This window comes from Mustelus asterias, chromosome 5 (assembly GCF_964213995.1).
Source record: "Mustelus asterias chromosome 5, sMusAst1.hap1.1, whole genome shotgun sequence".
Lineage (NCBI taxonomy): Eukaryota > Metazoa > Chordata > Chondrichthyes > Carcharhiniformes > Triakidae > Mustelus > Mustelus asterias.
In genome coordinates this window covers 105,768,959-105,794,770 of record NC_135805.1, presented here as the reverse complement: position 1 = coordinate 105,794,770, position 25,812 = coordinate 105,768,959, and the positions used below count along the sequence as shown (strand labels likewise).

At 40.4% G+C, this 25,812-nt stretch overlaps 1 protein-coding gene across 1 annotated transcript in view; it reads left to right on the top strand.

Moving 5' to 3' along the window:
- taf1b (TATA box binding protein (Tbp)-associated factor, RNA polymerase I, B) overlaps positions 1–25,812 on the top strand; it is a 76,189-nt gene that overhangs the window by 37,809 nt on the left and 12,568 nt on the right. Inside the window, exons 5-9 of the mRNA XM_078213151.1 lie at positions 409–504; positions 7,724–7,865; positions 9,214–9,376; positions 15,928–16,027; positions 23,422–23,569. Coding sequence (XP_078069277.1) covers positions 409–504; positions 7,724–7,865; positions 9,214–9,376; positions 15,928–16,027; positions 23,422–23,569 — 649 coding nt within the window. The remainder of the gene's footprint in view (positions 1–408; positions 505–7,723; positions 7,866–9,213; positions 9,377–15,927; positions 16,028–23,421; positions 23,570–25,812) is intronic.

Genomic DNA, 25,812 nt, shown 5'->3' with positions numbered 1-25,812 from the left:
CCAGTGATCCCTGCTAGAAAGTGTTTGTGTGCAGATTGGGCTGCGCTGCCATGTTGCCCATAGTTAAATCACCTGTCTAAATTTGTATATGAAGAAAGGCCAAGAGGGTAAGCTACCAAAGGTTGACCAGCATCTAGCAATACATGCCAATTCTCTTATCTTTGCAATGCATCACTAGTAAATTTGCTAGAATGGTTCAGGGTGATTTGCCTCTGAGTTTCATAGTTTCCTTCCTTTCCGAGTTTCTGCTATGAATCTTTCCTGATTATAGTGAGATTGTGATCTCAGATGTTATGGGAACATGCATTCTATCCTTCACAGTGCAGTGCAATTGAACACCACCAGTACACTGTCACTGAACCACTTCCTGAATTGCAGCATAATAGATATGTCTTTTTCTTTTCCCAGGATGAAATTCTTTGCAATATTTGGCGACAGTACTTGCAAAAAAGCCAGAATGCCTACACGATCAAACCAATTGGTGCCCTTAATAGAAAAAGAACGGTAGGTCTGATCAAAGAAGAAATATTGGCAGTTGCAAATTTGAGTAAGAAAACCTTTTCTGTATTTTTGGAATGAATAGGAGCTGCTTCATCCCAAATTTGTTTGGGAATATATGACTCCTGTTGTACGTAGAAATTAGAAATATAAAATTGGAGTGGCAGGTTGACCCTATTCATTCATGTTGGTGTTTATCTTCCACACAAGCAGTCATCATGTTCCTGTATGACTGGCTTGTTCCCATAACCCTTTTATTTTCTTTCCCTCAACCATTTATCTAATCTATTCTTAAATCTTGACATTGCCTCAGCTTCAATCATAATTCCAGTAGTGCAAACCATAGTCTCTCAACCCTCGATGTAAAAAGGTTTGTTTGTCCTGAATCTCTTGCATTTAATGCTACCTTTATATTTCCTTATTCTAGATCCCACAATCCCTGGAAACAGTCTGTTTTGATCTAAGATAGCCCATTCTTTCATAATTTTAAATGCCAGTATTGAATCACCCCTTGCTTTTCCCTCTTCTGATGAAACCATTTCATTAGAATTTTCAAATTGTGTTTCGAATTTGCATTTCCACATAACAGGTAGCATCCTAGTGAGTCTTCACTGTTTTATTGTCCCACCTTCTTGTCTATATTATCGTGTCCATTAAAGGCATATCTGAACTTTATTCAGTGAGGCGTCTTTGAATTGACTTATAATAGCCATGGTGTTATGATAATGATGGCAGCTGGAGGTCAGATGACCAGGGCAGTGTATTCAAGAACTGACTCACTGGGCGGGATTTTATGACCTCGCTCATCCCAGAACTGCAAAATCCCGCCCAAGGTCAACCAATCTTTCCATGGTCCACCCCTCGCCCACTCTGATTTCCATGGCGGACGGGACGGTAAAATTCCAGCAACTATCTCTGACTCACTATCTCACGAGAACAAAATGATGCATTCCAGGATGATGACACCTATCCGTTTCAGGAGATGAAGTTCAAGAGTCAGTTCTGGATTAAACATCATCTATGATGGTGGTAGAGATCGACTTGTGCCTGGCAGTTCTTTCCACAGCTGGCAAAAGCATTGGCCCGAGAACAACCAATATATTTTTTCCTTCTGGTGGGCTCTCTTTTTCACCATCTGTCATATCTTTTTCCACCCCCTTCCTAACTGATTGTCTCTGGTCAGCAGCAAGGACTTCCCATGCATTGACTCTTACCCTGGTCAGCTTGAGGTCTTGCTTGCAGACATCTTTGATTTGCAGATGTGGGCAACTTGATGGTCCCATGCCAACAGCAAGCTTGGCATTCCAGACTGAAAGGTGTCAGTTTGACTTATTTTAATGACCATAAGAAGGCTTTCCTAAATTGTATGGGTTTCTTGAAAGAAAGGCAGACATACATTGTCGTAAACCTATCAAAATGGATGCCTCAAATCAACGGAACAATATCCCTGAAACAAAACCAGATGTCGCTCATCAATCCAAGAACACTACCATATTTGGTAAATAAACCATAATTGTGAGGAATCACGTGGTGGAACAGCTATATTTGCTCTTTTGAATCTTATGATTTATGGCAGAAGATATAGAATACAGAAGTCAAAATGTAATGGTGAATCTATATAAACCTTAGTAGGCAGTGGAAGGGAGTCTCAGAACAAGCAGTAACATCTGTGCCTCAGACAAATTCAAAGGATGTAATGTCGTAAGATCTTCAAGGTTGTTCTTTTTGGGTTCATGAAAATAGTAAACTTCTCTGTCTCCTGGTAATAAGACTATGGGGAATTCATTTTGTGACCTGCATAAAGCCCATCACTTTGTGAAAAACCTGCAAACAACTTTGGCATATGAACTTGCCTAAACTGCACTTCAGGTGTGAAGAAGACCTAACATCAGGCCTGCAACTTTGATCTTCAAATTACATCAGACAAGTGAGGTATGAACATTCCTCCTTTTCCTTTTGTAACTTGTAGACGTGCACAATTCTCTACAACTGAACCTTCCTTGAGTGTGTTTGTGTGTATGTGATCATGTGAGTGGATGCCATAGCGTTCGATTTCTGGGTGTGTTTAAATAAAAGATCATCTTCCTTAATTTAAACACATGAAAAGTTTGCTGCTGGTTATTCAATCATCCACACACTCGGGTTAAAAAGCACACACACACATCGTCCTCTTAAACATTCGCTGATTATGGTCAGTTGGGAAGAGAACAGGCATTTCAGCAATTCTCTTTCACCCTGTCCAATATGGAGTTCGAACTGTACATAAGCATCTTACTAAGGTTTATATAGACTCTCAATTACATTTTAACTAAGGTGAAAGCAAAATACTGCAGATGCTAGAATCTGAAACAAAAGCAGAAAATGCTGTAAAATCTCAGCACGTCTGACAGCATCTGTGGAGAGAGAATCAAGCTAAAGTTTCAAGTTTGGATGACCCTTGAAACATTGGCTCTATTCTTTCTCCACAGATGCTGTCAAACCTACTGAGATTTTCCAGCATTTTCTGTCTTTACTGCATTTTGACTTCTGTATTCTATATCTTTTTGCCATAAATTATAATATTCCACAAGATGTATTTATTTTTATTCATTTATGGGATGCATGCATCGCTGGCAAAGACAGCAATGAATGCCTATCCCTAATTGTCTAAGAGAAGGTGGATTGCCATCTTTAAACACTGCAGTCTATGTGCTGAGTCCTGCTAGGTAGGATGTTGCTGGATTTTGACACAGTGATAATGAAAGAAAGTTGATATATTTCCAAGTCAGGATGGTTTGTGCGACTTGGCTGGCAACTTGGAGGTGTTGCTATGCACCTGCTGTTCTTGGTCTTTGAGATAATGAAGGTCATGGGTTTGGGAGATGCTATCAAAGGAGTCTTGGTGAGTTGCTGCATCTTGTCGACTCCCATTAGAAGCAATTTCTTTCTTGAATCAAATGCAGCAAGTCATATTTACTGACATTAAATTCCATCTGCCACTGTATTGCCAATTTCCTAATCTTGTTAAAATCTACTTGCAGCTTCATTTTGGCTGTTGTCACTATATTGTAATTAGTATGATCTTCAAATTTGGACAATGCAACCTCAAGCCCTACATCCGCATCATTCATGCCCACGGCGACAAAACCCTGTGGGACACTACTATCCACTTCTAAACACAGAGAAAATCTGCTCTTATCATCCACTCCCTGTTTGCTTTCACTTATACAATTTTTGCATGATGTAAGTTGTCCCATCACAATTTTGACCAGTTTGGTTCGGTATATGGCAAAAATATTAACATTTAGATTTGCTGTGTTCCTTTATACCTGAAAACAGTACAATAAAAAATTCAATACCCCCCTTTTAAAAATTATTAAGAGGAAGACTATTCCATCGTATCTATCACGGACTTTCTTCCTATGAGCACCCGACTCTATCTTCACATTTACTGACGTGCTGTTTATTGCTATTGCCCCTTTTTATCCAATTTTTGGAAGTTTCCTGTAATATAAGAGAGTGCACTAAATAGATTCTTCCTTTAGCAAGGAGCTGAAACAATTCCTTGTATCATAAGTCATTCGATATTGAAAAAAAAACTCATAAAAGGGATTATTATGTCTGCTGCTTTTGTGCGTACACAGGAATACCAATGGGAGCTGAGTAAAATATCTGGTGGAACACACTATACTCTAATATGTGTATCCATTTCTTGTTTTGGTTACATGCATGTCTTTACATGTTTGAACATGAATCAAATAAAATCCCTCCCATTCAGAAACCTTGCAGGAGGTTGAATCCAGTAAATGTGCTTTTTCCCCTCTGAAACCAATTACCTACAATGAACACTACAGAGGCATAACATAGCCATTTAAAATAAAGCTGTGGCTATAGAAACTGATGATGCCAACGGGGCACTTTTTGTTAAGTGCTTGGAATCTTGAATGTAATATGCTTTACACATTGTGTTTTTCCACAAGGGACCAGGATAGAGTTAATTGATTAGACTGAATTCATGGAATATTTAAATTTAAAAATGAAAGATTTCCCAGATTTGCTTTAAAGCTGAAGCAACATGTTTGTTGTATTTCTCTTTTTTTCAAACATTCTATTTTGCCTCTGGTGTGCTTGTACTTAATTCCTATTTTTATAAAATTTATTTGGTGAATACTGATAAATCTTGAGCAGTAGGTTAATTTTTTGCCTGTTCAAGTCACCCAAAAATATCAAAAGAAAGTGGGCAAATTTTCTTTCATGCACAATGTTTTTTTAAAAATCCTCTGTTTGCAGTGCAAGGCGGAACATTGAATGGGGAAAGTGACATATCCAGACTAAGCTTGCTTCATTTTCTGCACATCAGGCACGCCCCATTACAAGTTTACTATCCTTCCTGTCTGATTTTTCTTTGTGCTGAGCTGAAATGACTCTTTTTAAATGCAGTTGCTATAAGGAAATCAGAGTATTGTGTAAATGAGTGGACAGTTTTATGCGTGAAATCCCTGTGCTTTGCCTCTGCAACAACTATTCTTGAGCCAGCAGCTATATGAACATGAGTATTTTGAGACTCACTGTCACTTCATTCCTTTCTTTTTCCTGTGTGACATTTACTACCTATTCATTAGCAACTGTCCAAAGATGTGCGGGTTAGGTTGATTCGCCATGCTAAAATTGCCCCTTAGTGTCCTGAGATCATAGAATCATAGAAACCCTACAGTGCAGAAAGAGGCCATTTGGCCCATCGAGTCTGCACCGACCACAATCCCACCCAGGCCCTACCCCCATATCCCTATATATTTACCCACTAATCCCTCGAACCTACACATCTCAGTACACTAAGGGGCAATTTTAGCATGGCCAATCAACCTAGCCCGCACATCTTTGGATTATGGGAGGAAACCGGAACACCCTGAGGAAACCCACGCAGACACGAGGAGAATGTGCAAACTCCACACAGACATTGACCCAAGCCGGGAATCGAACCCAGGTCCCTGGAGCTGTGAAGCAGCAGTGCTAACCACTGTGCTACCGTGCCGCCCAATGCGTAGGTTCGAGGGATTAGCGGGTAAATATGTAGAGATATGGGGGTAGGGCCTGGGTGGGATTGTGGTCGGTGCAGACTTGATGGGCCGAATGGCCTCTTTCTGCACTGTAAGGTTTCTATGGTTCTATGAACTGAGCAGTCTCACCACTAACAGCTTTGGAGCTTTAACACTTTGCATTACTTTGTTCCCCATAAACTAACAGTGTAAGGTATAACACAATGATCCTTGAAGTTCCTTCTCAGCAGTGTGAATCATTGCAGTACAAAGTTATGTTCTTCACAGAATCAGAGAATCACAGAATTGTTACAGCGCAGAAGGAGGCAGACCGTTTGCCTCATTGTGTCTCCACCAGCTCTCCAAATGAGGAACATGACTTAGTGCCATTTCCATGACTTTAACCTGTGCCCTGTACATTTTTTCTATTCAAGTAACCATCCAATGCCCCCTTGAATGCCTCAGTTGAACCTGCCTCCACCACACTTTTCAGGCAGTGCATTCCAGACCCAAACCACTCGATGTGTGAAAAAAAAATTCTTGTATCATATTTGTGTTTTTACAAATCACACTAAATCTGTGCCTTCTCATTCTTGATCCTTTTATGAGCGAGGATAGTTTCTTCCTATGTATTTGGTCCAGCTCCCTCATGTCAAATCTCCTCTTGGCTTCCTTTTCTCGAAGGAGAACAGTCCCAAGCTATCCTCAACTGAAGTTTCTCATCCCTGAAACCATTCTTGGGAACCTCTTCTGCACTCTCTCCAATGTGTTCACATCCTTCCTATCCTGTGGCATCCAGAACCGTACACAATATTCCAACTGAGATCTAACTACTATCTTCTATGAGTTCAACATTACCTCCTATGTGTCTGTAAATATTGCCCAGAATACTATATGCTTTATTAACTGCTCTCTCCACCTGTCTTGCCACTATTGATAATCTATGCACATATATACCCAGGTCCCTCTGCTCCTACAGCCTTTTAAGAATGTTATCCCTTATTTTATGTTGTCTCTCCATGTTCTTCCTATTCTCTCACTTCTCCATATTGAACTTCATCTGCTACCGATCTGTCCGCTCTACTAACTTGTCTATGTCCTTTTGAAGTTCTATACTGTCCTCTTCACCACCGTTGTCAAGTTGCAGTTTTGTTTTGTTGTCTATAACCATTGTTAACTATTAAAGAAAATTACCAAAGTGGTACCGATTTAATATAGTAGTAATTAACAGCAGTTGTATACAATTAGTGGTTTAATTTAACTGTGTGTATAAATGTATGTATATACATAAGAATATGTTGAGTACTCAAAATTTAATGAAGGTGATGCAAAAAACAGACCTACTTAAATATGCTTCTGGCATATTAAGACTATTGTGGTGCCAATGAATTTGCATTTCTTTAAAAGAAGTCAGGTTCAATTTATTTGGATGTTTGTGGTTATTTTAATTGCCCTTTAGACACCAGGAAGTCTGTGCAAGTGAACACTGGGTGTGGATTCCTTTAAACTTGATTTTCATTTTGAATTGAATGTAAATTGAGGTAGAGTCTTGTAAACTGTTGGATGTTATTAACACAATGGTGTATCTGTGCGAAGGTGCCATCTTGCTGTCAGCAGAATAATTGATCATTCCCAGTATTTTCATTCCCCAAGTTCACAGTACCTCACTATTTCTGAAAATGACAACAATCTGAGGTTTTACTGGTACATAATGCTTGTTTCTTCACTACAGACTTATGATGCACTTATATTGCCAAGTTGGCCATCAATAGCAGTTCTGCCATTGACGCTGAGCCAAGTAATACAAGTGTGACTCTGCTACGGCAAGAGGAAGTTCATATTGCAGATAGGTAGCTTTGGTACCTCCTTTAATGGCACCAAGATCACAACTTTCTCAGAAGTCAGTGGCGAGTGTTGTTGCTCTACCGCTGATTGCAAAATCCAGCTTAGTATCTTTGTGACATTAAACAAAGGTGAATTGGGGAACAGAATTATATGGAACAATATAATGAAATTAAACAGATGAAACCAATAAGGTCTTTTTATAAAGCGCATATAGTTATGTGCTTTCATTTTTTTAAAAACAAGTCTTATTAATTGCACAGAGTAAGCTCCCAATATGAAGTTCTTTTCAGAGACTTAATTTTCTTTTGTCCCCACCTGACCACTTTGCAAATGCTAGTGTTTAATGAACACATGTATTAATACAGATTTCAGAGAACAGTACTGGTTCATCAGGATTGGAGACCAGCTCAGATTTATCATTCATGTGTGGATGGTCTTCGTTGTCTAGCAGTGATCCTGAAAGTCAAGACAATAGCATTCACTTATCCAAGGATGCAGTAGTATCAGGTATGAGACTTTTTCCATATTTTATATTTTACTGTTTCTGAGCAAGGTCACCGAACCATTCACTTTAGTTGAGGGCCTTTTGTTATTTCTCCTGATCTCCTGCCACATGATCACAAACTTTTTCTCATATATTTATTCTCTTGCCTCCCTCTTCTCATCCCATGCTCCCAGTCACATACCTTGGGATCACATCTCTATCAGTGCCACAAGTAGGCTTACATTAACACTGAAATGAAGTTACTGTGAAAATCCCCTAATCGCCACACTCCGGTGTCTGTTCAGGTACACTGAGGGAGAATTTAGCTTGGCCAATGCACCTAAACAGTACATCTTTTGGACTGTGGGAGGAAACCGGAGCATCTGGAGGAAACCCACACTGACACGGGGAGAACGTGCAGACTTTGCGCAGATGGTCACCCAAGCTGGGAATGGAACCCGGGTCCTTGGCACTGTGAGGCAGCAGTGCTAACCACTGTGCCATGGTGCTGTCTAGGTGTCGTCTTCACTTTTGTTAATATGCATACACTGTAGTTCGTGTGGATAGATCAATTTTAACAGACTTCTGTTTGGCACTGGTTTCCATGGTAGATTTACTGATGACAAGAACCCAAGTGCAAATTTGTATGATAGTATCCAGTAAAAAATTAACGTCTAATGATAAGTTGATTCTGGGATATGGTATATGGTATATTAATGCAACCTAGTTCAATATTTGTTTCTGTAGTTAATGGAAACAGCAAATTCTACTGTGTACAAGAGGGTCCTGAAGTCAGTTTTGAGTTATGCATAAATATTAATGTATTGTTCAGTTATAAACTATTTTAAGGGAGAGACCTCTTTGAAGGGCAGTCCAGGAGAGTTGCAGGCTGGTGCATCGAGCACATTACACCAGACTGGTGCAAACTATTTCACATCCATAATCTTCTGCACAGTCAATTCTTAATCTTTAATCTGGATATTAGGACACATGGAAAAAGAACTTTGAATTCCCCTTAGTTCTTCATGGTTAATATTTTGTGTAATGGACAGAAGCCTAGAAATAGTTCAGCTGTTTTCTATCATTGTGAGATTATAATGTTTATTTGAATTGGAAATGGCAGAAGCATTTTGTATGCATTACAGTATATTGATATTTTGAACATGAGACAATGTGATGGTGCAACATGTTGAAGCATAGTATGGTAGATGAAGGCGATGGTCTGTTTTTTGGACTATGCCACTCCTAATTTCAGCTGTATTACTGAAATAAGGAATTTTTCCAAGAAGGTGGTGAAAGGGGAGCGTCGCATGGCCTATAAGGAAATGGAAGGATAATATATAAATATTGTGAAACATTTCTTTTGTTAAGATGATGAAGCAACATCTATACGATCAGGTTCTATTGATGGCTGTCTATATCTACATGCTGTTTGCCGTAAAGGATTAGCGATGTCAATGCCTTTGACACTGGCACTTTGTTACTTGGCATTGCTGTGGCTTCGAGAATCAATTACTCTTGCAGACCTCCTACGGTAAGACAGTGGCGTTCACTTTTCAATCTTTTATATTGTATTATATTTAGTGTATTGACATTAACTGCTACATGTTAAAAGTAAAATGTTCATGTTGCTTTTTCTTTCTTAGTAAATTAATGGATGTCTTGTGGTATTATTCACGATAAATCAGACAATACGCTTTTCTAAGGATCGAGGTGTTTCATCATGCAATGTACAATGTATTATTCTATGACTGAATTGCAGTTGTGTCTTAGCTGACCTTGCACCCTCCCTAAGCTCAATCTCATCCAAACATTTGTTAACTTTTTCATAACTTGCATCAAATTCCCTACTCCCCTCGCCTTTGTGCTCACTGATCTAAATTGTCTTCTAATCGAGCAATATTTTAATCTTACAATTATCTTTCAAATTCTTCCATGGTTTTGCCCCTCTGTAACTCTCTAACCACCTACAAGCCTCCAAGATCTCTGCGGGAAAATGGAGTTGAGAATTATATCAGATCAGTCATGATCTCATTAAATGGCAGAGCAGTCTCGATGGCCAAATAGCGTACTTCTGCTCTTGCATCTTATGGTCTCTGGTGCTACATACTACTGAGTCTAAAACTACTCCTTACCTGTATATTTCTTGGCCATTCAAATCAGCTATCATTATCATTTCCAGAGTCGATGTTGACTAAGTTTCTCCAGTTCCAGTTGTCTCATCCTATCACTGGTAAATTGAAATCACTCATAGCAATTATATTCAACACCTTGTACATTTATCCCAGATAAAATTCTGCAACAGATCCCAAGTGTTTTTCTTTAACTTGATCTCTATTGTTTCACTTCATCTGCACCTGATTCAAATTTACCTATCGCTGTTAAGATTGGATGTGATGAAGGTTCTCCACCAAAATGTTGGGCTATCATTTTTTCTTCTTGGTAACTGTTGATCTGCAGTGTTTCTCAAACATGGTCTGATGTCATTTCAGTTCTGTCTTTTAAATAGAAAGACTTTGCAATTTTATCCTCTCTGTCCCTGCATTGTAGCCTTTATCCATGTAAGCTTAATTGCAAATCTGTATTATTTTTAGCCATGCCTCCCTGTTGTCCATGATTTCATAGCCCTCCTTGCAGGCATGGACTTCTCAATTTATATTTTACTCTTTGCCACCTTTTATCATACCTTCCTTTACTCTGTAACACTTGGCTTTTGCATTTTTCTTATTTCCAGCATTCTGGATTTTAGACTTTGCTTAGTATTCCACAGACTTAATATTTTCAATCCTCCCCTACAGTCCGATGCACCTTCCCTGCAACCTGGTTCAATTAAGGCACACACACTTAACCAGCTCTACTTTAGCTAAAAGATTATACAGATTCAGCGAACTAAAACCTTCGTACAAAGAGCTATCATGAAATTGCCATCCTTGAGGTTTTACACTTTAGTGCATCCCTGGCCCATGCTTTTCCCATATTGCCCGTTTTCGCAGATGCAATGACTTCTGGTTCTGAGATCACCCAATTTATGTTGTTTATGCTGGCTGCAGTATGAATCAAAGAGGGCTGTATACTCTCTTAACCAGCCTCCTATCTTCCACACATCATAAATTTCAACTCATTACAAACTCTGCTAGCTGTATCCTAATTCACATCAAGTCCTATTCATCATCAGCCTGTGCTAATAAGCCTACATAGGTTCCCAGTCCAGCAACACCTTGAATTTTAAGTTTCTCATCCCTGTATTCCTCCATAGCCTAGATCTGGCTTAACTCTCTAATGTACTCCAGCCCTACAACCCTCTGAATACTCTGCCTTTCTCCAATTATTGCCTTGTGTAAATCCCCATTTTTATTTGGCCCACCATTTCCAACAGTGTCTTTAGTTGCCTTGGTTCTAAGTTTTTGGAATTCTCTCCCTAAATCTCACTATCTCTCCTCGAAGGTGCTATCTATAACCTACCTCTTTGATGTCTAGAACTAGGTGTCACCATTTAAAAATAACGGGTCACTCATTTAAAACTGAGATGGGGGTGAAATGTTTTCTCTCGTAGTGTTGTGACTCTTTAGAACTCACTTCCTGTGGGGCTGGTGGAATCAGAGTCTTTGAATATTTTAAGGCAGAGGTGAATAGATTCATGGTAAACAAGGAGGTGAAAGGTTATCGGGGATTGGTGAGATGTAGATTTGAGGTTACTATCAGGTCAACCATGATCTTGTTAAATGTGGACTCCTTTACTGTTCAAAAATTTATCAATCCTTGCCTTAAAAACATTCAATGAGGTAGCCTCAACTGCTTCACTGGGCAGGGAATTCCACAGATTCACAACCCTTTGTGTGAAGAATGTTTTTAAGGCAATTTTTGAACAGTAAAGGAGTTAAGGGTTATGGTGAGCGGGCGGGTAAGTGGAGCTGAGTCCACAAAAAGATCAGCCATGATCTTATTGAATGGCGGAGCAGGCTCAAGGGGCCAGATGGCCTACTCTTGCTCCTAGTTCTTATGTTCTTATTACATCTTTAACATTTTGAAACATACCTAAGGTGTTTCATACGAATGTTACCCAACAAAATATGACACCAAGCTACACAAGGAGATATTAGGACGGGTGAACATATGAACAAGAAGCAGGAGTTGGCCAATTGACCCCTTATACCTGCTCCATCATTTAACAAGATCATGGTTGACCTGATAGTAACCTCAAATCTACATCTCACCAATCCCCGATAACCTTTCACCTCCTTGTTTACCATGAATCTATTCACCTCTGCCTTAAAATATTCAAAGACTCTGATTCCACCAGCCTCCTCAACTCAGTCCTAAATCTGCTTCCCCTTATTTTGAAACTATGCCCCCTAGTTCTAGTTTCACCCACCAGTGGAAACAACTTCCCTGCTTCTATCTTATCTATTCCCTTCATAATCTTATATGTTTCTATAAGATCTCCCCTCATTCTTCTGAATTCCCAGTCTACTCAGTCTCTTCTCATAAGCCAACCCTCTCATCTGTGGAATCAACCTAGTGAATCTCCTCTGTATCCCCTGCAGTGCCAGTATATCTTTTCTCAAGTAAGGAGACCAAAACTGTACATAGTACTCCAGGTGTGGCCTCACCAGCTCCTATACAGCTGCAACATAACCTCGCTGTTTTTAAACTCCATCCCTCTAGCAATGAAGGACAAAATTCCATTTGCCTTCTTAATTACCTGCTGCACCTGCAAACCATTCCTTGAGATTCTTGCACAAGGACAACCAGGTCCCTCTGCACAGCAGCATGCTGCAATTTTTTACCATTTAAATAATAGTCCATTTTGTTGTTATTCCTACCAAAATGGATGACCTCACATTTACCAACATTGTACTCCATCTGTCAGACCCTCGCCCACTCACTTAGACTATCTATATCCCTTTGCCGACTTTCAGTGTCCTCTGCACACTTTGCTCTTCCACCCATCTTGGTGTCATCTGCGAATTTTGACACGCTACACTTGGTCCCCAACTCCAAATCATCTATGTAAATCGTAAACAATTGCGGATCCAACACTGATCCCTGAGGCACGCCACTAGTCACTGATCGCCAACCAGAAAAACACCCATTTACCCCCACTCTTTGCTTTCTGTTAACCTATCCTCTATCCATGTTAATACACTACCCGTGCACCTTTATCTTATGTAGCAGTCTTTGGTGCGGCACCTTGTCAAATGCCTTCTGGAAATCCAGATACACCACATCCACAGGTTCCCCATTGTCCACTGCACATGTAATGTTCTCAAAGAATTCCACCAAATTAGTCAAACATGACCTTCCCTTCATGAACCCACGCTGCGTCTTACCAATGGGACAATTTCTATCCAGATGTCTCGCTATTTCTTCCTTGATGATGGATACAAGCATTTTCCCTACATCTTAACAGAAGTTAAGATGATCGGCCTATAGTTACCTGCCTTTTGTCTACCTCCTTTTTTAAACAGTGGTGTCACATTTGCTGTTTTCCAATCTGCGGGAACCACCCCAAAGTCCAGCAAATTTTGGTAAATTACCACCAGTGCATTTGCTATTTCTCCCGCCATCTCTTTTAGTACCCTGGGGTGCATTCCATCAGGGCCAGGAGACTTGTCTACCTTTAGCCCCATTAACTTGCCCAACACTACCTCTTTCGTGATAATAGTTTCTAGGTCCTCACCTGCCATAGCCTTCCTGTCATCAATTTTTGGGATGTTATTTGTGTCTTCCACTGTGAAGACCGACACAAAATACCTGTTCAATGTCTCAGCCATTTTCTCATTTCCAGTTATTACATTCCCCTTCTCATCCTCTAAAGGACCAATGTTTACTTTAGCCACTCTTTCGTTTTATATATTTGTAGAAACTTTTCTATCTGTTATATTCTGAACTAGTTTACTCTCATAATCCATCTTACTTTTCTTTATAGCTTTTTTCGTGGCTTTCTGTTGACCCTTAAAGATTTCCCAATCCTCTAGGTTCCCACTAATCTTTGCCACTTTGTATGCATTTTCTTTCAACTTGATACCCTCCTTTATTTCCTGAGATATCCATGGCTGATTATCTCTTCTCCTACAGCCCTTCCTTATCACTGGTATATACTTTTGCTGAGCACTGTGAAAGATCGCTTTGAAAGTCCTCCACTGTTCCTCAATTGTCCCACCATAAAGTTTTTGTTCCCAGTCTACCTTAGCCAACTCCTCCCTCATCCCTTTATAGTCTCCTTTGTTTAAGCACAAGACACTGGTATTGGATTTTACCTTCTCATGCTCCTTCTGTATTTTAAATTCAACCATACTGTGATCGTTTCTTCCAAGAGGATCCCTAACTGCAAGATCATTAATTATTCCCGTCTCATTACCCAGGACCAGATCTAGGATAGCTTGCTCCCTTGTTGTTTCCATTACATACTGTTCAAGGAAGCTATCGCGGATACATTCTATGAATTCCTCATCAAGGCTGCCTTGACCGACCTGGTTTGACCAATTGATATGTAGATTAAAATCCCCCATGATAATTGCTGTACCATTTTTACATGCATCAGTTATTTCTTTGTTTATTTCTCGCCCCACCATGATGTCATTATTTGGTGGTCGATAGACTACGCCTATCAGTGACTTTTTCTCCTTACTATTTCTAATTTCCACCCAAATGGATTCAACCTTTTTTTCCATAGAACCTATATCATCTCTCTCTATCGCCCTGATATCATCCTTAAATATCAGAGCTACACCACCTCCCTTACCTTCCTGTCGGTCCCTCCGAACAGTCTGATACCCCTGGATATTCAACTCCCCCTGGATATTCAACTCCCAGTCGTGACCATCCTGCAACCATGTCTCTGTAATGGCCACCAAATCATACTCGTTCACAATGATTTGTGCTGTCAACTCATTTATCTTGTTTCGAATGCTATGAGCATTCAGATAAAGTGCCCTTCTGCTAGTTTTTGTACCTTTTTGAATTCTAACACTTCCATTAATAACATCTCCTGAGTTCTCCTTCCTTTTAACTTTTTTCCTGATTTTTGATGTAGTTGGAACCTTCTCCCCATATTTTGTCCTTGCTCCCTCCTTTTCGGACTCCTTACTGTAAATGCAGGCTATTGTTATTTATCATCTTTACTGTAACATTCTCTTGAGCATCTCATTCTTCTTCCTTATGGTGAACACTTGATTATATCTTGGTCTTCTATCCAATTAGCCTTTTAGGTGTTGATGTCCTCATTTCACGTTGCTAAGATGTACATTTTGAACAAGTCCAGATTTTTGCTTTTTGTCTTGGATTTTGTGACTGGGCCTATGGGGCTTTGAATCTCTACTCTCATGGCTTCCTGGTGTGTGAACTTAGTTGTAATTGGGCTGGCCGGCTGATGTCAGCTCAGGTTGTCACCAATTATGGTGTATTTTGCTAATTTTTGGAGAGAAAACTCTTCTCTTGAAGGAAGGGGTTGGGGAAGGTCTGACTACATTTTTAAAAGCTTGGAGCCTTGTAGCTGTGCTGCTTTTATTTCTTTCCCTTTCATAGAATAGATCATAGAAACCCTACAGTACAGAAAGAAGCCATTCGGCCCATTGAGTCTGCACCGACCACAATCCCACCCAGGTCCTACCCCCATATCCCTACATATTTTACCCACTAATCCTTCGAACCTACACATCTCAGTACACTAAGGGGCAATTTTAGCATGGCCAATCAACCTAACCCGCACATCTTTGGACTGTGGGAGGAAACCGGAGCACCCGGAGGAAACCCACGTAGACGCGAGGAGAATGTGCAAACTCCACACAGACAGTGTTTTCCTATATTTTTCCCTATATTTCTCTATTGGTTTTGATTCAACTGTGCAAACTGCATTCTTGATGGTATGTCATTGTTCTGATTGTTAAAAAGCTAATTTTTAACAATCAAGTCTAAGCACTTTCCAACTCTAGGCTGCTAGGTAACGTGAATTTATTGTTATCTTTTTAAATTTGACCAACCTTTTAAATGAAATAAATAATTGTTAGGTAATGCAACTATATTCTATACACTAATTTAACCATTAACCTTTTTAAAAATATGTACATTATTTGTTTGAAATAGGTTTGTTTCAGAACAACATGTGCCATATTTGAACACTTTCCAGTATTTTCCTGAAGAGATGAAATTATATGGGCCTGATATCCGTATTTTTCAAGTACAGGTAAATACTTACATTTGAACTAAACCTTTACATCTTCTTATCTGAAAAAATTATCATTAATGTTAATGATTGAAAGTACAACTGTCCTCCTTGGCTAAGAGAAGACTCAATAAATATGTTTAAAATCATGAGGGGTTGTCTTGTTCTTGCAAATGACATTTTGCAGCTTTGCATGTCTAACTCCAAGTTCGACAGCCAAGTCACTGTACTGTGTGTTAGGTGGATTGCTTTGAACCCTGTTGCAAATTTTCAGAAGCCACATTCATTCACAATGTGCTGAAAACTCTGACCTTGGTGAGCACAGTCACATGATGGGCTGTTCTTGAAATTCCATTTGTGGAGGAACGGTGATGTCCTTGCACGGAGCAGACAGTTCCTGTTGAATGTAGACCACTGTTTTTGAGGGAGGCTGAACTCTGGGGGTTCTACTGTCAGATTACTTATCATATTTTTATTGGTGTCAATCCAGAGGTTGCACCATTTCTCCTTTTTGTCAAAACCCGGATCGCTCTGAACATTTGCAGAGCTCCAGAAAGATTTGTGAGTCAGACTCAGGATTTTGCCTTTCTTTGCATGTCATAATGTGAAACAGCTTTGGGAGCTTTTCTACAGGTGTTTATTTCTGTGTATCACTGATCTTCCACATCATTGTATTGAAAACAGTGACCAATCTTTAATGTGGCTGTTCTCAGCCTACATGGGGAGCAGTGTTTTTTTTTCATTCAAGGGACAAGGGTCCCTTCAATCATTAAGGCTAGACCAGCATTCATTGTCCATCCTTAATTGCTCTTGAACCGGCTTGGTGAGCTGCTGCCTTGAACCGCAGCAGACCAAGTGGTATAGGGACACACACAGCTGTTGGCAAGGAAATTTCAGGATTTTGACCTGGCAACAGTGAAAGAATGACAATATATTTCCAAGTCAGGATGGTGTGTAGCTTGGAGGGGAACTTCCAGATGGTGGTGTTCCCATGTTCCTGCTGCCCTTGACCTTCTAGGTGTAGATGCCGTGGGTTTGGGAGGTGCTCGCTAAGGAGCCTTGGTGAGTTCTTGCAGTGTACCTTGTAGATGGTACACTGCTGCCACTGTGCATTGATGATGGAGGGAGTGAATGTTTAAAGATGGGATACCAGTCAAGTGGGTTGCTTTGGCCTCGGTGGTGTCAAGTTCCTTGAGTGTTGTTGGAGCTGCACTCATCTAGGCAAGTGGAGAGATTCCATCACACTCCTGGCTAGTACCTTGTAGATGATGGACAGGCCTTGGGGAGTCAGGAGGTGAGTTACTTGCCACAGGACTCCTAGTCTCTGACCTGCTCTTATAGCCGCAACATTTATATGCCTGATCCAGTTCAGTTTCTGGCCAATGGTAACCCCCAAGATGTTGATAGCGGGGGAATAAATGATGGCAATGCTATTGAATGCCAAGGGGTGATGGTTAGATTCCTCCTTGTTGGAGATGGTCATTGCCTGGCACTTGTGTGGTGCGAATGTTACTTGTTCCCACCGAAGCCTGGATATTGTACTCCTCTGCTGAAGAATACAGAGAACAAGGTTGGCAGCATGTAGGCTGCATGCAGTGGATTCCCAGCTAGTTTCTAAATAGTTTTTATTCTAGTCTTGGTCTTTTCTATGACCCTTCTTGGGTGTTCACAGTGCATGAGGCTACAGTAGAGGATGGACAGGCCTGTGGAGAGATTCCATCATATTATGTTTATATAATCTCTCTCCACAGATGCTGTCAGACTTTCTGCGATTTTCCAGCATTTTTGTGTTTGTTCCTTGTGGAACTTGTTTGGTCTCCAAGTGAAACCCGGCATCTTCAATTGCTAAACGTTGAAGAAGACACATGCATTTTAGCCTGACACTAAGAAGGTCTGGTAGCTTACAACAGAATTCCATGTCACCACAAAGTGTCATGTGCGATGTATGGTCGATGAATAGAACACTTGTCTTGAACATGCGCTGGCAGCCAGTCTCAATGTGGTTTAACTGTGAGTACTTGATCAACACAGTTCCTACCAGGTCTGAAACCAGCTTGCTCCATAGAGAGGTTTGGCTCCACCAGTGCAGACAGCCCCTAGCCAGGGGCTGCACAGTGGTTAGCACTGCTGCCTCACAGCGCCAGAGGCCTGAGTTCGATTCCCGGCTTGGGTCATTGTCTGTGTGGAGTCTGCACCTTCTCCCCATGTCTGCGTAGGTTTCCACCGTATGCTCCGGGTTCCTCCCACAGTCAGAAAGACGTGCTGGTTAGGTGCACCGGCCATGCTAAATTCTCCCTCAGTATACCTGAACAGGCGCCGCAGTGTTGGCGACTAGGGGATTTTCGCAGTAACTTCATTGCAATAATGTAAGCCTACTTGTGACACTAATGAAATGAACTTTAAAACTTTAAATTTGTAAGAGGGACAAAGCAGAGATATGGACCAGTAACTAGCTCGGTCAGCAGCAGGTTTCCCTGACTTGAGGATGGAGATGACTTTAGCGTCTGTCCAGATTGATGGGATGACGTCTGTTTCACCTGTGATTCTGTGGATGTTTTTAAAGAAAGAAGCCAACCAGTCATGTTCATTAGGTCCCAAGTTCTTCAGGAATTCAGGATAGCTGCCAGTGGTGAGGGACCTTGACAGAGTAGGTTGGGAGAAACTGTTTTTATTGGTGGAAGGATTGACAACTTGAGAAACCAATTTAAAGTGATGATCTGAAGAAAATCTTTTTATGCAGCAAATGTAATCTCTGCCTGAGAATGTGGTGGGGGCAGGTTCAATCAAGACATTCAAGAGGAAATTCAATTGTTTTCTGAAAAGGAAGAATGTGCAGGATTATGGGATGAAGGTGGGGAATGGCACTAGGTGAATTGTTCATTTGGAGAGCTGGTATAGAAACAATGGGCCAAATGGTCTCCTGTGCTGTAGCAAGACTGCCATTCTGAATTGAGGCCTTCAGAAGAGAATTGAATAATTATTTAAAGAGAAAAAGTGCAAGACAACAGGAAAAGACAAGCAAGTGGAACTAAGTGTTTTGCTCTTGCAGAGAGCTGGCATGGACATGATGGTCAAATGGCCAACTTCTATACTGTCACCATTCTGTGATGCAATACTACAGCGGTGATGCTAGCTAAGTAGTACCTTGTTTACAAATCCAGCTCTGAGCAGCTTGTTGCACTGTCTTGTGATCTTGTGTCTCATATTCTCACCATGGGAAAGTGTAGGGTTTCATTTTCCTTGTTTTGTTTTTGCATGTGATTAAGTAGAAGATTGGTTCTCACTGATCTGAGCAGTATGACATTTATACACGGACAAAGATAATGGTGGATGTGTAGTGTAATGTTTGTACGCTGAAAATACATCAAATACAGAAATGAAAATCAAAAGTCTTAGATCTTGGATGACAATTGTTGAAGCATTTAGAATTGAGCTTTTGTAGAAAAATGTTTCATAAAAATGAATGATATTTCAATATCTTAAATATCTTCTTTTCCTGATTCTCTCTCTTTGTCTTTTCCCTGCTTGCTGCTCCGTTTGTTCGCTTCTCTCTCACTGTCCCTTTCTTGAGTCTACACTCAGGAAGGGTTCAGAAAAGAAGATGGGAAATAGAAGAGTTGGGGAGATAAACGGCGAACTGGAGAGTCAGGCAGGGAAGTGGAAGAGTGAATGGGAGAGCCAGGCAGGGAAGTGGGAGAGTTGGGCAGGGAAGTGGGAGAGTTGGATGGGGAAGTACCAAGAGAGAAAGAGTCGGCCAGAGGGAGAAAACGTTAGCCTGTGGGAGAGAGTTGGTCTGTGAGAGAGGTGGCGAGCAGTTGCAAAATAGAGTTGGGATGAATGGGGATCGACATTTACACAAGATTGACTAATACTTGAGTTTTTATCATTGAGTAGTTTAGAGTGGTTATTTATTTGGATGGTTTGAAATATATTCTTCAAAAGGACCAGAATGATTCCTAAGTTTTGGCAATTTATGTTGCACTGACATAAATTCCTCTTCCTGTTTTTTTCCTCCCTTATTCCATGGCATTCTTTCTCACCAATCATGTATGCCAATCTTGAGATGATTCAAAGAGCAGTTACATCCTTGGTTCAATGGCTTAATTCATTATCAATTAAAAGTTTTTTTTTGAAACTCCCAAGATTTTGTTTATTCTTTTGAATGTACTTTAAAATCCTACAGAATGTTAACAATAGAGAGACTAAACATCAACTATCATTACCCTGAATGGCTTGAGAGATCATTATAACACATCCTCTCTTTGTTTAATTTTCTACGCAGAGATTTTTCTACAGGTCAGAAAAGAATCTCAGAATTTGCCACATTATCATTCTAGAGACTGTTTTCGATGTATGAGGAGTACTTTCATCGCACACAGTTCAAAAACTTTTTCAGACGTTGCTCTGAAGCATTTAAAATAAAACCTAATCTGTAAATATAGATATGCAGATTGGATTACTGCCAGAACAGTACACAGTATGTTTGTAAGAGACTTTTCTGTGCATTCATCAGAACCGCTAAACAGGAAAGTCTCGACCGTATCTGTGCTAATCTCAGCTGGAACATCCATTAAAATTGTGCAATTAAAATTGAGGTTAGAGAGCAAGAAATTTGCCTTTGTTCCTGTTCCTGATTTCAATTCCGTGATCCCAGTTGGAAATGCTTATGTGTAACTTTTGACTGGTTAGGCGCATTGGCCATGGTAAATTCTCCCTCAGTGTGCCCGAACAGGCGCTGGAGTGTGGTGACTAGGGGATTTTCACAGTAACTTCATTGCAGTGTTAATGTAAGCTGACTGGGGACACTAATAAAATTAAAAAAACTTACAACAAGTTCAAGTGTCAATGTGATATATTTACCTTCCTTCTGCCTCTACAACAAAATAGCCAGTATCTCTCATACAAATAATGGCACCCTGCAAGATACTACAGGGCATTTGACACCTGTAAATCTGTATCTCAGTCTCAGCAAGGAGTCAATGCTTTAGATAGTGAAGGGAAGAAATTAGTGTGGAAGAAGAAGTGATCTTATGGGTGTAAGTATGAATCTTGTTTTTACTCTATCAATTTTTGTGGTTTTGAAATGAGATGTAGGCTGGAATTTTACCATCCCACCCGCCATGGGAATCCGAATGGGCGAGGGGCGGACCATGCAATCCCTCGGGCGGGATTTTACGGTTTTGGGACGAACGAGGCCATAATATCCCGCCTATAGTATTTTTTTACTCCTGGCTGTTTCTTGAATATATGTGAATATCATAGTGTGTTTCACAAAAACTACTTTCTTCAAAACCTCTCCCCTATTATCAAACACTGATTTTGTGCACCTTTCTTCTGCTTGTTTATTTTTTGTTTTATAGGGGAAGGGTGGGATGTAGTAGGAGGAAGCAGGATTGGGTTGACTCCTAAAAGATAGGATGGTATCTGATTATGTTGATAAAGCATAGCAATATTACTATTTATCAGATATAGTTATGGCACCAGTTTGTCATATTCTGTATTTTCTTAGTTGTTGAAATTTTGTAAAACAATTTTGTAAAACTTGCCAAGGTGCACAATGATGAAAGGTGGATTCATTCCATGGATGAAACAAATCAGGTGGAATACCCTAATAAGTTGAGATGAATAAAACGTTTTATTGATACTTCGTATTAAAACTATTCCATGGCAGCATTTTGGTGCCATCCAATCAAATGTGACATTGTACCTCAAGTTTAGTGAGCAGTGTACTTGAATGAAACTTGGATGCACATAGCTCATTTTGGTCACCCAGTCTCTGTAGAAGACAGCTAACCAGGGGAATATTGGTCATGTACAGACTGGAGTCTGGAAATCCTTCTTGCCCTAAATTAATGACTGTTTGTAGTCTGCTCCTCGATTTGAGTTCATTATCTTCCTGTAAGTTTAAATCCTCACCTTAAAGATTGCACCATGAGTAGCACTGGAAAGTGCTAAGAGGATCAGCAATCCTTGTTTTTGAATGGTGTTTCAACCTATTTGTCAACTTGCCCGAAGTTCTTTCGAAGGAAACTTGGTCATTGTTTTTGTTTGGGTCAGAGCTAAATATGTTGGTGCAGTGAGGTGTATGGAAGTTGCTAAGGAAATAAGGGAGGAAAATCTATAGAAAGAAAGTGGCTTTATAATGGTGAGGTATAAGTTATTGGAAAATAACAAGAACATAAGAACAGTATACATCACAAACAGGTTACCTAAATGAAATCAAATCTATTGTGGTGACGAGTTCTAGTCTAACTTGGTGTTTGTGTGGGTGTGAATTAATCTTTTGTACCAATGCCAGGTTTTTCAGACTTTGCGTAGCCAGACTGATTAACCCTTTCAGTAATAGTCACAACGGTTGTTGTGCTTACTATAAGTGTTTTTTATTAAGCCAGCCTATGGCAATAAAACATCGAACAATAGAAATGTTATTTTTGTAAGGAGTATAGCTGTAATATATATGGAAAATAAATGATTTTTCACACTGATCTACTGATGCAAGGGTTGAAAATGCTGATTCAGAGATCAGAGTGATTCCTTAATCCCATGTTAGTCTTGTTCTGGGTTTTGGAATCCACTTCTGTTGTGGCTTGACATACATGATTACGAAAAGGATGATGAACTACACCTGGTTTCAGTCAACTGCTGACTCAATTCAAAACATGGTAGTAAAATTCTGGGCATGAACAAATAATGGATATTTTTAAATTTAAACAAGGGCAGTAATTTGTTTTGCAAGTACTATGCAGACTTACATAGTCTATCATTCTATAGAATGATAGGAACTATCATTCTGTCCATTCGTCATCGATAAATATTCTGCTGCAAGGCGGATATGAAAGCTGCAGATCAATGTCCCGCGTGTCATCATCCTGTGCTTGCTTTCTGGCCAAGTGTCTCTTCTCCCAGATTGATCCTTCAATTTTAATTTTTTTGGGGACTGAATAAATGAGGAGGCGTTGGGCAGTGAAACACCCTGCTGTTTCCTGCACCCACAGTGCTCATCAGGCTTCCTCATCTGCTGCCTTTACAATGTTCTGAACCTCATCTCCAGAACTGTTCACACACTGAGAGATTTCCATTCCACAAGAGTCACTCTTGTGTTTCTGTCATCTGTCCTGGGCAGATTTAATGCCAGGTTGCTGAGGTGAAAGGAAAATTAAAAAATTATTTGCTGTAGGAATACGAGAGCAAAATCATGTGATAAATTTGAATATCTAATTGACGAGTATGGGCTCTATCACTGTTTTGCATTCTTGGTTACTTTGTGTGTATAGTTTTGCATGTATTAAATAATGATTGCAGTTATTGTTAATGTGCACAAATGCTTTGTTTAATGCTTTGAGATGCGTTACGATGTCGAATGCTGGTCGTTTCACTAATTTAATCATGTTTTCTTCTGTGCTGATCTGTTGTAGTCAATTCCATCCTATGAAGAAATCCAAAGGAAGATGCATCAACTTGCTGAGTTTCTGGACATGCCCCGTTTTCCTGAAATAACTGAGAAGTGTTTTCTCCATCCAGATATACTTTGTATCAAGTATTTGATGGAAGCTAACTTGCCAGGTAGACTTGCAACTAAATGTCTAAAACAGTATAGTTCAGAAATAAGCTGGTGAGGTGGGAGAAGGATTATCAATGCAAAGTACTTCTCTTGCCCACCATTCTCCCACCCCTCCCTCAAATTTGATGTATTTTTTATGTGGAAGGATTTTCCAAAGTTTCTTTATTCTTCTCATGAAGACTCCTTTTTGGGAAGTTGTTCAAATGGCCGATTCAAAACCTATTGAGCAACATCTCCATAGAAGATACAAAGACAAAATACTGCAGATTCTGGAAATCTCATACCAAAATGAAACCAAAGGAAATGGCTGGAAATATTCAGGAGGTCAGGCAGTATCTGTGGAGCAAGAAACAAAGTTAAGGCTTTAGGTCGATAACCTCTCATTAGAACTGAAAAACATGAGTGATGTATCTCTTGGAGGCAAGAAAAGTGGGGAGGGGAGGAAAACATATAAGGGAAGAGTTTGATCGGGTGGAAGGCAGGAGAAATTAAATGATAAAGGGATGGATGGTGCCACAAAGCAAAAAGGGAAGGTAATAGGTCAAATACAACAACAACATAAGGTTCAGAGGTGGTGTAAATGGCAACAGTAGAATTGTTCATGATCTGAAATTGCTGAACCCAGTTTTGAATTGGAAAGCTAAAAAATGCCAAATCAAAGATGAGGTGTTTTTCTTCAAACATGCATTGAACTTCACTGGAACATTGTAGAATGCAGAGAACAAGGAGATAAGATGGGGCAGAGGGTTAAAATGACAGGCAACCGGAAGCATGAACAGAAATGTCCCACAAATTGGTCACCCAGTGACCATATGGTTTCCCCAGAGACTGCATAGTGAGCAAAGATAGCAGTATATTAATTTGAAAGGAACACAAGTAATTCCTGTTTCACCTGAGGAGTGTTTGGGTTCCTGGATGGTGGGAAGGGAGGAGGTAAAAGCCCAGGTGGTGCATCTCTTATCCTTCATGGGAATGGGTCTTGGGAAGAGTAGGGTCTAGCAGGGTGGTTGAAGAGTGCACCAGTATATTGTGGAGGGAATGATTCCTTCAAAATGTTGACAGTGGAGGAGAGGAGAAAATGTTTAGAAAGTAAAGAACATTCTCTTTGTGTTTGGTTAGTGACAGAGCTGGCACTCTTAAAGTTAGAACAGAGGAAATTACAGCACAGGAACAGGCCCTTCGACCCTCCACGTCTGCACCGACCATACTGCCCGACTGAACTAAAGCCCCCTACCCTTTCGGAGACCATATCCCTCTATTCCCATCCTATTCATGTATTTGAAGTAGTCAAGAAGGCATACGGCATGTTTGCCTCCATTGGCCGGGGCATTGGGTTTAAAAATTGGCAAGTCATGTTGCACCTTAGTTAGGCCACACTTGGAATATAGTGTTCAATTCTGGTCGCCACACTACCAGAAGGATGTGGAGGCTTTGGAGAGGGTACAGAAAAGATTTACCAGGATGTTGCCTGGCATGGAGGGCAGTAGCTATGAGGAGTGGTTGGAGAAACTTGGTTTGTTCTCACTGGAACGATAGAGGTTGAGGGGCAACCTGATAGAAGTCTACAAGATTATGAGAGGCATGGACAGAGTGCATAGTCAGAAGCTTTTTCCCAGGGTGGAAGAGTCAATTAAATCTACATTTAAAAGTCACTATCATATCTGCTTCCACTGCCTCCCCCGGCAGCGAGTTCCAGGCATCCACCACCCTCTGTGTAAAAAAAAACTTGCCTCGTACATCTCCTTTAAACCTTGCCCCTCGCACCTTAAACCTGTGCCCCTGAGTAATTGGCTCTTCCACCCTGGGAAAAAGCTTCTGACTATCCTCTCTGTCCATCCCCTCATAATCTTGTAGACTTCTATCAGGTTGCCCCTCAACCACCGTCGTTCCGGTGAGAACAAACCAAGTTTCTCCAACCTCTCCTCATAGCTAATGCCCTCCATGCCAGGCAACATCCTGGTAAATCTTTTCTGTACCCTCTCCAAAGTCTCCACATCCTTCTAGTAGTGTGGCGACCAGAATTGAACACTATATTCCAAGTGCGGCCTAACTAAGGTCCTATAAAGCTGCAACATGACTTGCCAATTTTTAAACTCAATGCCCCGGCCAATGGAGGCAAGCATGCCATATGCCTTCTTGACTACCTTCTCCACCTCCATTGCCACTTTCAGTGACCTGTGTACCTGTACACCCAGATCCCTCTGCCTATCAATACACTTAAGAATTCTGCCATTTACATGGAAAT